This window comes from Sinocyclocheilus rhinocerous, unplaced genomic scaffold (assembly GCF_001515625.1).
Source record: "Sinocyclocheilus rhinocerous isolate Xijiao unplaced genomic scaffold, SAMN03320098_v1.1 scaffold604, whole genome shotgun sequence".
Lineage (NCBI taxonomy): Eukaryota > Metazoa > Chordata > Actinopteri > Cypriniformes > Cyprinidae > Sinocyclocheilus > Sinocyclocheilus rhinocerous.
Window position 1 is genome coordinate 92,667 of NW_015658518.1, and position 14,132 is coordinate 106,798.

The 14,132-nt window shown below is 37.3% G+C and overlaps 1 protein-coding gene across 1 annotated transcript in view; it reads left to right on the forward strand.

The window, feature by feature from the left end:
* mical3a (microtubule associated monooxygenase, calponin and LIM domain containing 3a) overlaps nucleotides 1–14,132 on the forward strand; it is a 93,909-nt gene that overhangs the window by 51,072 nt on the left and 28,705 nt on the right. The window contains exons 19-25 of the mRNA XM_016530806.1: nucleotides 1,782–1,892; nucleotides 5,831–6,017; nucleotides 7,507–7,604; nucleotides 7,772–7,862; nucleotides 10,219–10,414; nucleotides 11,918–12,153; nucleotides 13,514–13,603. Of these exons, the coding sequence (XP_016386292.1) occupies nucleotides 1,782–1,892; nucleotides 5,831–6,017; nucleotides 7,507–7,604; nucleotides 7,772–7,862; nucleotides 10,219–10,414; nucleotides 11,918–12,153; nucleotides 13,514–13,603 (1,009 nt within the window). The remainder of the gene's footprint in view (nucleotides 1–1,781; nucleotides 1,893–5,830; nucleotides 6,018–7,506; nucleotides 7,605–7,771; nucleotides 7,863–10,218; nucleotides 10,415–11,917; nucleotides 12,154–13,513; nucleotides 13,604–14,132) is intronic.

Here is a 14,132-nt window from a genome sequence, read left to right on the forward strand (position 1 = left end):
GGCGATTGACAGCGCGAAGTTGATGTATTTCCTCCGCGACCAGCACGGATCAGCTCTAGGCATGACGAAGCGGATATCGTCCTCTTTTGGAAGGCCAAATAAAGTAGTTTCGCTTTCACAACGAAGCACACAGCGTCTTCAGGACATGGCTGCAGCGTCAACAATACTACAGCGAGAATAAAAGTTACGCTTTCTTTCTTTGCGTGAACATTTGGGCTGTGTTATGCAAATCTTCCCACATCGTGATGTAGGTATGTGGGGGCGTGTTAGAACGAGCCGTTTTAGGTAGGTGTGGCTGACTCTTAACTTTTATAAAGAATATCTCTTTGGTTTTGAGACTTTAGTGTTTGCAACTTTACAGATCTTCTTTATGCACCAAGAGCTTGTAACACTCCAAAGAGAAAGGAAAAATTTAAATCGCATCATATGACCCCTTTAATGCTGTTTCAAAAGCTAGTTTCTTGTCTGTTTGAGTTGAAGTAGCTAAATGTCTTTACTGTCTCTTTTATCAATTAAATGCATGCTTGCTAATTACAGGTCATTACATAAATACAATACAATACAATGCAATTCTGACCCCAAACTTTTGAATGGTAATGCATTTACTGTTCTCTAAAGTCTATAATTGGGTTTATTAAGATCAGTTGGTTAGCCAAGTTTGTTTCCATTTGTTTTAATGAGAGAACTGTTATATGAACATGAAGGCTTGTGCGTGTGTTAGGGGAAAACATGACACCTTGAATTTATCTTTTATGCTTGTATTCAGAGGCGCACACAGTTACAGGAGCAGATGAGTTTCCGCTATAAAGAAAGACTGAAGTGTCAAACTCTCCCCATCAAACAGGAGCAGGTACACAGCTGTAGAAAAGACGCATTGCTTTTACAGTTATCATATAGTGTCCTGTGTCCTTCCTTGTGTAGTAAACGAGAAGATACTGTAGTCCCATGAGGTGATCATATAGTCTCCTGTGTACTTGTCTTCTGTTGTTAGTTTCCTGTTTGACTAGACGTGCTCATGCATCGGAGACCTAGAGGCATATCTTTCAACACTGCACTTTGGTGCTCTTTGTTTGCGTTTCTAGTTTGATTGAGACGAATGAGCCGAACGCTTTGCTTATTGTTCTGGTGCTTTGATATTCCTCGTTCTCAGATTGTAGAGGTTCAGATGTGGTTTTGATAGCTTTGTTAGACATTCCATGTGCATGGGAGGTCTGTGTGTGTGTTAAGTGTCACTAAAGTCACTGGGTTTGATTATCAACTGTGTTTTTCTGCTTCTAATGGGTCACTGTTTGTTCTCTTAACACAACGTTCCCGTCTCTCATCACTACGGTTGTGTTTGTGTGTAGTAGGTGATTGGATGTTTGGATGGTATTATCAGGTTTTTTAATTATTTCAACACTGCACTTTGGTGCTCTTTGTTTGCGTTTCCAGTTTGATTGAGACGAATGAGCCGAACGCTTTGCTTATTGTTCTGGTGCTTTGATATTCCTCGTTCTCAGATTGTAGAGGTTCAGATGTGGTTTTGATAGCTTTGTTAGACATTCCATGTGCATGGGAGGTCTGTGTGTTTGTTAAGTGTCACTAAAGTCACTGGGTTTCTGCTTCTAATGGGTCACTGTTTGTTCTCTTAACACAACGTTCCTGTCTCTCATCACTACGGTTGTGTTTGTGTGTAGTAGGTGATTGGATGTTTGGATGGTATTATCAGGTTTTTTAATTAAAGGAGTGTGTGAGGTGTTGTATTTATGTGAACGGGTTTCTCCTCTCTTGTCTCTCTGAAGGCCAGCAGCGGGACTGAGGTCTTGAGGAGCTGCCCTAAGAAAACCATTCTCCTTTCTTCTTCCTCACCCTCATCTTCCTCATTCTCTTCATCGTTTCTTCCACACGCACAGGTGACACTCTCCTGTCTTGCTGTACTAACCTCAGCATCTCTCACAGGGGCTGGCTTTAACAGAATGCCTTCTATTGCAGTCTCTTGAAATTAGGTTTTTGGAGGCATTTAGACTATGGAGCAGAACTGTTTGTCTTGATCAATGTATTGAGCAATCCTCCTGGCATATTCAAAATTTTTTTGATCAAACAGTTTGATCTCTGCAAACAATTGTACAAAAAGCACACAGGAAAAAAAATATTGATAAACTTGTTAAATATTGGTAAACTTCAAATACCCTTTAAGTACATTAGTGAAGACAAAATTAGTGAAGACTATTTTGACACTATTATTATTATTTGACTTCATATATTCATCCATCATTTTTTTTTTTATAACATCATGCTCCATTACTCCAATCTTTAGATGAAAAGTTCAAAAGCAAGTTCAACAGCAATTATTTTAAATAGAAATCTTTAAGGCATTATAAAGTGTAATTTTTAGTCATTTTTGATCAATTTAATGCGATTTAATTATTAAATTTAGTGTATTTATTAAAACCATGTTTTCAGACATTTTTTCCTTGTTTTAATATTTTTAGCTGTGGTTAAATATTATATTTAGCATTTATTTATAATAAAACATTTATCATTCAGTCAGGCTTGTCAGTTTTGAAAGTATGTAGTTGCACATCCTTATGACCAATTTACCTAAAGCTGAAATGGAATGTTTCGTGCAGTTCTGGAAACCAAAAAAATTGTCATTGTGTTTTATGGAGTTTGATAAAGTTGAAATTGCATTTTGGTTAGCATCAGTTTAATGAAAATACTGGAATAGACCACCATGGCTTTTGTTGCATTTTTGTTTCAGAAATATGGGGCTGTTACCCTTCTAGGTTTTGATTGTTCGTTTAGTCTGAGATCTCCTAGCTAATGATAGGGTGGAACTGATTTATGTCTGTTCTCTGCAGCATCATGTTAACCAGTCAGAGATAAACAAGTGTAATGGTGGTGGTGATGAAGAGAATGAGATCCAGGACCCTTCAATCTATTACAGGGTAACCATGACATCTGCATGGGGCTTTTCTCAAAACTTTGCTAAACAAATCTTTTGAAGATTTGTAACTTCCATTACATCTTCGTGAACATGCATGCATGTGTGTTTGGAGAACTACAGTTAACTTCACTAGATTTGCGGAATAAACATGTTATATTTATAACAATGTGTAATTTCAGTATATATATTAATTTTTAGAATTAGAACTACAAAAACTTGCAGCACAAATGAGTGCCACAGATGTGATGTCAAAACCATGAATAATTATTCACCATGTGTTCCCTTGAGATTTTCCTATGGATTTTTATAATGGAGTTTTTCAGTGTAGGAGTAAAATAAGGTCTGTAGTAAATAGGGATGTAACGATTAACCGCGAGCCGGTTGAAAATCGATTCAAATATGTGACGATTCAAAATAAATTGATGATACTTGGACATTTTGCTCTACAACATAAATTACACATACTGAAAATCTTTTTTTTAATGTTAAAAAATGAACATAACTGTTTGTTTGTAACAAGTAACTACATAAGAATTAGGGAGTGCGAGTGTGTACAGTTTACATTGTACAACAAAATGTCCAAGTGTAAGTTATGTTTACCACAGGCAGACTATATTTCACTCATGAATTGGAAAAGTCGGTTATAAAAACCCAAAGGAAAATCTCAAGGGAACCCATGAAGTATTGGCCGTCTGGGGTTTGAAGTCACAGCTGCAGCACTCTACAATACGATATGCAGATAAGATTTCAAACCCAAAAAGAGTTTCATCAGCCTTTCCGTTTACAGGAAGATAACCTGCCTAATGTGGACAAGCCAGAGCCCATACATATCCCTAGCATTCAAGAGCGAATGGACACTCTAGTCACTAGGTGTAAAGGCAAGCCTGACAGGAAGGACAAGCCACAGGTAGAGCAATTCAAGAGAAAAGAGCATGCTCTTAAAGGGATAGTACACCCCAAAATTAAAAGTCATCATTTACTCACCCTCAAGTTGATCCAAACCTGTTTGAGTTTCTTTCTTCTAAGATATTTTAGTAACCAAAAAAAAAAACAGTTGCTGGTGTAGTAAATTACAGAAATTAAATTTTTGGTCAACTTGGTCAAGAACACAACTAGGTTAAAGACAATAATGACACCATGTCTTGAGTTGTGGCCTTGAGTTATCTTGAACATTTATGCTCTTCCTTTTTCCAAACATATTTAATTTAATAGTTATATTTTTATTCCCTCACGTCTTCCTTTGTGAAGGTTATGAAAAAGCCGTCACAGTTCTTCATTGAGCAGTGGCTTTTGACCCACGGCCTCAGTCCTGAGCAACCCTTCTACCCTTCTGACCCCCAGCATCAGGTAGCCCTGCCTGAGCATGGAGAGATATGCATGGACGTCTCGTCTGTACCTTAAACACACAGTTCCTCTAACCTATGATGGTTTGAATGCTTTATACATAACTCTACACAAATAAAAAGGTCTTTCCTAATGGATTTTATTCACAGGATTGCAGAAAACTGTGATATTCCTTGTCCTAACGTTATGACTTAAGACTGCATCTCTCTCACAGCAGAGGGAGATTTTGCGTTCTGATGATCACGTGCCTTTACACATCGCCAGCATTCAGGAGAGAGCCGAGAGGTTAGCCTCTCAGTTTAAAGACAAACCAGCAAAGCCAAAGGTGAACTCTCAGCACCAGGTGTCCTTGAAAACACACTTTTTTTTCATGCACAGCCTTAAACCGTTGATGCATTTTAGCAGTTAAGCGGTCTTTTGGCCTTATCACAACACAGATTTCACAAAAATGGAGTGGAAATTGTTTTCAAGAAATGTTCTAGCTTAAATAAAGCTCCTATTCATGTTGTGTTCACAGGTAAAACACTCCTTAAGTGTGGTCAAATCACTGTAACATGCCCTCTTGTGGCTTATTGTTTTAATAAATAATCATTTTGGCAGCAGCAATTCAAAAGTTTTGGGTTGCTACTTTTTATGTTTTTAAAAGAAGTCTATTGTGCGCACTAAGGCTGCATTTGTTTTTCCCCCCGTCAAAATACAGTATAACAGAAATATTATTACAATGTAAAACAACTGTTTTGTATTTTAATGGCAAAGCTGAATTTTCAGCATCATTACTCCAGTCTTCAGGGCCACATGATCTTTTAGAAATCATACTAATATGCGGTGTTGTTGTATTGGCTTTCACAAATGAGGCTGCATAGCTCATTTTTGCTTTGGTACATGGCTAACTTGTAGCACTGAGAATCACCAACTCTCTGTGACCACATTGCATAAACCATGATTCAGTGCACTGGTAACTGGATCAAGACACTGCAGCAACGACAACCGGACAGGAATAACACCTATGAGATTCAATATAAGGCTAAAAAGTTGTTCTGTTTCGGCATTAAATCCATGTACTCTTATACTGCAACAGTTTTTGTTCCAAGAAAAATGATGTGAGAAAGGTTCACTGTATTGATGCTGAGCTGCAGATGAAACGGTGAACTGTTTTTCTTTCACTTGTCTGTAAACTACTATAGTAGTTTAGTATTTTTCTTATAATTTGGAATTTTTTTTTAATTTCTAAAATATTCCTAAATCTTTCATTTTTATAATTTCTAAATGTACATAATTTTATATACATATTTTATTTTAAAGGATGTAGTGTCAATATTGGGAAATAAGAACACCTAGTTGTGTTGATTTACACAGATGTGATTATTTTAGTCTTTCATGCACCTAACTTTACACAAGAATTGGGTCTTCAGTTCCTCGAAGCACAGAAGATCATAAATTATTTTGGTGCATGCTGTCTCTCTTTTGGCAGATTTTTAAGCACTTCGGTGCCACTCCTTGCTCTCCCTTAAAAAAAGACCTGAGCTAGCATGTCTCGCTTCTATGTCTTTCTCTCTGCAGGGTTCCTTGCGGAAGGAGTTCCCTCAGAATATTGGAGGCAGCGATGTGTGTTTCTTCTGTCGGAAGCGCGTCTATGTGATGGAGCGTCTCAGTGCAGAGGGAAAGTTTTTCCATCGCAGCTGCTTCAAGTGCGACTACTGTGGCACCACCCTCCGGCTGTCCTCCTATGCCTTCGATGTTGAGGATGGTATGAAATCCAAGCAGAATTAAAATCCCTCCCGATCATGTTATTCATACTATTCATACCATCATTTTTTCCTACATTACATTTTTTTATTGTTTATTAAATGAACATTTGATGTTTATCTGCTTACCCCCAGGGCATCCAAGATGTAGGTGACTTTGTTTCTTCAGTAGAACACAAACGAAGATTTTTAACTCAAACCGTTGCGGTCTGTCAGTCATATAATGGCAGTCTATGGGCTCCACGGCTTTGAGTCAAAAAAACATACACAGACAAAACCAAATTAAATCCTGCGGCTCGTGACGATACATTGATGTGTAAAGACACGAAACGATCGGTCTGTGCAAGAAACTGAACAGTATTTATATAATTTTTTACCTCTGATTTTCTGATAATTTCATTAAGCTAACCCGAACTTATATTTTGACGGGTTGCCATGAGGAACTTGTTTCTGTTGGTCTATGTAAATGATATGAAGATAGTTTTACTCCAATGAAACTGTCAAATGCTCATGAAGTGAGGAGTCAAAGCAGTTCTGGAGATGTTGTTCATGTATTTATGTCCTCATGTAGTGATACGACAGAAGCTGAAATCACTGCGAGCGTCGCACACTTTGTATGTGTAGAAAACAAAACCGCTCGTCTGTGCCATTTACATACACAGAGACACGCAGAACATGCTGGATTCATATTTAAATCGTATTTTTGCGGCTTAATATTTACAGATACTAGTCCATATTGCGACTATTTAAGTGTACTGACCTACTTTTGATTAATTCATCCAAACTTTGACAAATTCCGTGACATTCCGCGTCATACAGTAAATTCCATTTATATGACTGGATTCCGCGATTCCGTCCGCGTTTTCCGCATCGCGGAAATCATAGATAATATTGAGGTGTTTTGCAACTTCAGAGTAACGTTAGTGGATTGGGATCTATTGCAACTTAAGCAACGTCTGCTGCTGCCTTACCTTTGAGAGACAACTGATGCGTGATCACTGAAGTAGCTCCAGTTAGCAAGCGCTTTTGGAGTGAGAGTGAATTCCGCATTGATTGGTCGGACTCATGACTCCCAACAAATCAGATGAGCGGTGGGCGGAGACTGCTTTAGGCCACAGAGTGGTGAGTTCTGACAGGCTGCATCAGATAGCGCGTTTCAAAATTAAGTTATTTTATCGGCGAATCGGTTTTAAAAATGACTGATACCGATAATCATAAAAATGCTTAATATCGGCGCCGATAATCGGTCGACCCCTATTTGTGACCAACACAGTGGGATATTGTTGTATGAGACAGAGGGACCATTTCTCTACATCAACGATTCTTTATTAACTATGAGCCATTTTGTACACTCCCACGTGGTGTAGTTACAGATCAACCACATTTGTTGCATTTCACATTTGATAAATCACTTCATTTGAGGTTTTCTCCGATTTATGTCCTGAAACAGATGCTAATGGAGTTCATTTGTGTGTGTTTTCGCTCTTGTAGGGAAGTTTTACTGTAAACCACACTACTGCTACCGGCTTTCTGGTCTAGCACAGAGAAAACGGCCTGCGCCTGCTGCTGCTGCTCCCGTAAACCCCAAGGTACTGACTTCTTTAGCATCTGTGTTTGGGGAGAGATCAATGTTTTGTTTTGTTTTTTATCAGAGAGTTGTTTTTCTGACACTGTACATTCTATTTAACTTTTTTTTTTTTTTGATGTAATAACAAAAAAAGTTAATATATTCAGAAGTTTTTTGTTGTGGTCATAGGAGCCCCAGGTGTTGGCGGTAACCCCCAACACAGTGGATGCCCCAGGCCAAGCCATAACTTCTCAGGCCCCTGTGGAACGCCAGCCATCAGGTACCTGCCTTTCCTCTTTAGGCCCCGTCCTGTGCCCCTCTCGAGGAGTAGGGGGCATTCTGCGCTCGTTGCGACGAGCGATGTCTTGGACCCGCCACCAGGTGGCGCACAATCCCTTAGATTCTCCTTTCCTCCTCGCCTATTGCGTTTATCTGCTCTCCTACTTTACTCTCAACATCCTGCTCAATATTATCTAGCATGACCCCTTTCCAGCCTCTGAGCTTATCGGGGCACTTCCTGCCCGCACGTGCTGTGATTTCGAGTGATATTGTGCTTGTTTTGTGTATCCCTGGTGATGTCACAAATGATTAACTCATTGTAAACTGCTTGGCTGTATATAATATGTGTAATATTCCGAGTGGTGCAGCCTAATTAAATCTCTTCTTTTGATTATGAGTAAACCATACGGGCAAAAAAGCATATCAATTAAGTGTGTTAACTACTGTTAATTAATTGCATGCATAATTTAGAGCTTTTAAAATGTGTGAAGTGACTTAGAAAAGTTTATATTCGTCAAATAACACATTACGTGTAATAATAATTAACCTTTTTTGCCTGCATGTGTTATAAATATTCTTTACTTATAGCCTGTTTTTGTTGCTCTCCTTTCTGTCCTTCCACTGTATAGATCTGTGATTTTGGTGCCTTTAAGTTTGTGATTGTACTAATTTCTGACCTGTGCCCCTTTTGTAATGTAGTGCTCGCATCAGTGCTTGTGATTGGTGGACTCTGTAAGCTTTACTTTACCCCTCTCCTATCAGAGCAGCTTGTTGCTGAGCTAGTGCCTGCATCTGTGCCTGTGATTGGTCTACACTCCCATCAGTCCTTGCATTTCTGTCCCAGTGTTTGTTCAACTCTTAATTCTCCTCTGCATAGTACTAACACCACTGCTCGTGGCATCCGTCATGTGTGTATCACTGAGAATGATTTACAATGCAAAACATCCGGTGAGTTTGTGCTACTTAGGATGTAATATATAAAGTGTAAATGGTTATAGTGGTTTTAGCACGTTTTAGCAACATTAATATATTTAGCATAGACATTTTAGAGGTTTGAATCTCATAAATAATTTTTCAGTTATATTTCACCTAAAAATAGCAAGAAAATAGAAATGATGTTTTGCATAAAAAAAATAAAGCTTATTTTTTTTAGAACCGTTAAGATGTTTTGCATTTTGACATTATTTTCTTAGCTTTCGTTTAATGCAAAATCATTTGTATTACTGTTATGCCTAAGAAAATTGCATTATTATTAATATATCATTTGACCTGTTTATTTATGTTTTTTCATTGCAGTACTGAAAGTTTTATATTTATGGTTTACAGTAGACTTAGACTACAAATAATTGGCCTAAAAACAGAATTCCGTTTCCTCATGCACATTTTTTTTTTATACTTTTAGATTTTGGGGAAAATATGGCTGAAAAATATGAAAGTAGAATGTGTCTGAATAAGAATATTATATTATTTATTTTTAGTATTCCTCTAGCATTTGGGTGATAAGATCAGATTCGTCTGGAATCATAGATATGCATCAAGTGAACACGAGTCACGACACACTATTTTATTCATGGGGTCTGTCACTACATAATCACTATACGAGGCATATTCATTATTCAGTTCTGAATACATCGGTCATAATTCAGTTACGGGTGACGAGTTTTTTCATTCGATTCTTTTTATATGGATTGCTTGCTTCATCCCTCTAATCACTTCCACCATCACAGTCATGTTTTTTTTGTTTGTTTAATTACATTCACAAAATGTTCTCACTGGCTTGATTTGGGTTTTGGGATTTGCTTCACTGGATAGACGTATTAGTCATACACATGTCCACCTGTTCATTAATGTTAAAAAGTTCATTAATATTAAAACACAATTTACTCCATTTATCTGAGATGCTTTAATAGGAAGGGAAAAAGGCAAGGTAACCATAACTTGTATTTATTATTTAAGAACATATTTAAAGTATTTTCCTGACAACATGATATTTAAATCTAGAATATCTGTGGAATCATGAAGGCCAAATATTGCTTGTTTAAATAAAGTTAAAGAGTTATCACTTTGACTGTGTTTGTCTTATTTGTCTGAGTGGAAATTAATCCTTGTGCAGTAAAACAACCTTAAAAGAAGGTAGGGTGGGTGGACGGTAGATATGAATTATATGAAATAATAAACTTAAAATCTTTATTCATCTCTGGATTGACGTCTAATGATTTTAGCTTAAACTAAATCAAGAATTTATTAGTTATAATTATGATTATGCATACCAACCCAGAGCCACTCCCTATTTGTTACATATTAACTATTTACATTAATGACGTTTTCTCTCTTCTCCTCTTTTCTGTCCATCACAGTGACAGAGGTGAACGGGGTTACAGAGCCCAGCGTGGCCAAACGTCTTAAAGGGACTCCTGAGAGGATCGAGCTGGAGAACTACCGTCTATCTATGATGAGAGAGGAGGAGCTGCAGGAGGTGCCCGAGGAGACGCTGGCTGAGCACAACCTCAGCAGTGTGCTGGACAAAGCCACCGACATCGAGGAGGGATCCAGGTATCCCTCTCATCTTTATGTCATGTTGGTTGCGCTGTTCTAGCGTGTTTCTATCATGTGAGCACCACTAATTATCAGTCATTTTCAGCCATTACATAATATAATGAAAACAGTGCTTGTTCATTAGTATTCCTTGGTACTTTACTAATATAATTCTGCTGTAATTAAAATGTGTGGCAACAGTGTTTGCGGTTTTTTAATTACAATTTTCCATGCTCTTTAGTTCCTGTTTCACATGATAGAAATAACTTGGAAAATATTTTTAATGCAGAAGCTTAAATTAAAGTTTATTTACATTTGGCATATTGTAATTTGTTCAAGAAAAGTGACTTGAAGAACATCTACTGGAGTTCATCATTTGAGGACATAGTGTTGCCTTTATTATAATTTTTTTTTACCTGTTGAATTTCAAATGTTCTTGCTTGGAATCAAAACTTTTAAATATAAAAGTGTCATGAATGAACATGAAATCAAAATAGTTTCTTAATACTCATTCATGGTCTTATTGAACAAACTTCTGCCATTCCGTTCTATCTGCCATTCCGTTCTATAACTATCTTCACTAATCCTGTTATTTCAAATTTTCAATAAGGTTTTTTTTAATGCCATGATCATTTTATTTAGCAAGGATGCATTAAATTGATCAAATTTGAATTTTTACAAAAAAAAAACAACTTTTTAATCTATGTAATTTGTTCAAGAAAAGTGACTTGAAGAACATCTACTGGAGTTCATCATTTGAGGACATAGTGTTGCCTTTATTATAATTTTTTTTTACCTGTGTTGAATTTCAAATGTTCTTGCTTGGAATCAAAACTTTTAAATATAAAAGTGTCATGAATGAACATGAAATCAAAATAGTTTCTTAATACTCATTCATGGTCTTATTGAACAAACTTCTGCCATTCCGTTCTATCTGCCATTCCGTTCTATAACTATCTTCACTAATCCTGTTATTTCAAACTTTCAATAAGGTTTTTTTTAATGCCATGATCATTTTATTTAGCAAGGATGCATTAAATTGATCAAATTTGAATTTTTACAAAAAAAAAACAACTTTTTAATCTATCTAGCTTTCTATTCATTACAGAACCTATGAAAAATTGCTTTACAGTATCTACAAAAAAAATATTAAGCAGCACAACTGTTCTCAATATTGATAATAAGAAATGTTTCTTAAGCACCGAATCAGCATTAGAATGATTTCTAAGGGAACGTATGGCACACTAAAACTGGAGTAATGGTGCTGAAAATTCAGCTTTCTATTAAAATAGAAAAGTGTTTTTTTTATTTTAGTAGTGTTGCACAATATTACATTTCTTCTGTATTTTTAATCAAATGGTTTGGTTAGCTTAAGAGACAAGAGACTTCTTTCTAAAACATTTAAAAATCTTACCAACCCCAAAGCTTTTGAACTGTAGTCTAGGTAACTTGTTATTTTGTGAGTAAAAAGAGCAACCAGGGGTCATTTGGTGGTTTTTACACACTTATCCATCCCTACAGCAGCTCAGAGTCTGATATGGAGGAAGAGGATGAAGAACCGGAAGCTGCCGGCCCGTCTGATCTGGGTGGGGTTCCCTGGAAAGAGGCGGTGGAGCTCCACACTAAACTAAAGGGAGGAAGCGACCCTGGAGCAGCAGAAGATGATGATCGCCTTCATGACGGAGATGGAGAGATGGACGAGGATGAAGAGGAGGAAGATGAAGACGAGGAGGAGGAAGAAGAGGAATCGAGTGATGGTAAGCTTCGCGTCAGTGCTGTTAGATTCATTGTACTTGTGAGGGTGTTAAAAGTGTCTCTACACAATGAATAATGGATGTAGATGGATGTCCTGGACAGAATGTCCAGTTTTATGGCGGTTCATTTGATTTTAGATGGAAAACTTGAAGTAGCTTATATACTTTTTCTTTTTAGAAGATAATTTTAAAGAAATAGAAAGACTGTAATGTGTTTGCTCTGCAGAGTCTCATTTCCTCTGTCCACTTCATATCATCTTTATGCATGTGGCGTCTAGCTCCCCTGATTAGATATTAAATGTTCACCAGGGTTGTCTGCTGTCTCATATTCACAGAGAACTTCAAAAAAAATTTTTTTCTTTGAGTATGACTCTTTCTGATGAAAAATGTAAGACAAAAGATTTCCCAAGAGATTGCTCTAACCCCAGAGCTTCAGCCCCTGATGTATATATTTTTTACGCTGATATATCTCATCAGTGAGACGCTGAATCATTCAGCGATTCTAAACTTGTTTATACTAATGTGCCACTGTTACTAGCCTTTTCAACCTTCTGCATTTTCAGATATTTGCGGCATCTCTGGCAAATGAACTAGTTTTCCTTTTCAAACTGTGTCTTGTATTTCTCCTTTATAAAAAGAACCTTTTATAACTTTCTTTGACACAAACTTTTTAATAAGAGTCAAACTATTTTACATGGTGAATTCTAACAAATAGCTAAGGAAAAATTGGCGATGGACCTTTGAATTATTGAAATTATTGAATTATGGAGCACCTGTCAACCAATCAGAATCAAAGACTGTACAATGCCATGGTATAACATTTTTTTAGACAACAATATATAGTACTTGTATTATACTGTCATATTACATCATTCCAAAGATTTGCCATATTTTGTCAGTTCATTGCTTTAGCTCAATAAAATAAATAAATAAATCACCCAAATCAGTGCCAAGTCCATACTGTAGCACAGGGCTGTCCAAACTCGGTCCTGGAGGGCCAGTGTCCTGCAGAGTTTAGCTCCAACTTGCCTCAACACATCTGACTGGAAGTTTCTATGTCTAGTAAGAGCTTGATTAGCTGGTTCAGGTGTGTTTAATTAGGGTTGGAGCTAAACTCTGCAGGACACCGGCCCTCCAGGACCGAGTTTGGACAGCCCTGCTGTAGCTGATACTACTGTTGAAGTCCTCAGTACTTCAGTCTCTGAATGTTATTGGAGGTTCCTTGTTCTGTGCATCATCCTGTTCTGTGACAATATTATTTTTTCCCCATCTTTTGCCTGTCACTTGTCTCTTGATCCTCTGCTCCGTCTTTTCCATCACTGTGTGGATGTGCGTGTGCTGGGGTAATTGTATGGGATGACAGCGGAAGAGTATTTCCCCTGGGACAGGGAGCTTCAGGCAGGTCTTTGGTTGGAGAATCTCACAAATGAAGAGGATACGGGTATATTTAAAGGTAGTGATGCCTGTGGATACGTTTGGCTTTAGCACACGCCGATACCTCATAACTTCATCAGTAACTAAAGAATTATTGTGCTAACACAATTTGCCTGTGTTTCTCCTGCTTTCCTCCTCTTTTTATTAGCTCTAGATGTGTTTTAATTGAATAAGGCTGTGAAGCTTTTACCATTAAACTAATTGTTAATTGCTGTCTTTTTCTGTAATGTTGTTTGAGGTTGAAAATGGCGTGCATTCACACCACCGTGGTGTTTTGAATGAGATTTTTCAGGGTGTTTTCACACTTGCTTTGATTGTTTGGTCTGAAACTGAGCTTATGTCATTAACACAAAGTACCACTGTTAATACTAGCGGCATCTGTTTATCACTATATCTGAGTAACAGGAAGAGAAGATGCCAGCTTCTATGCTTGATTTTGTTGTTTTACCAAACCTTAAAGGGATAGTTCACCCAAAAATGTGTATGACTGACTTCTGTGGAACATAAAGATATTTTGAAGAATGTTGGTAACCAAACCATTTTGGTTA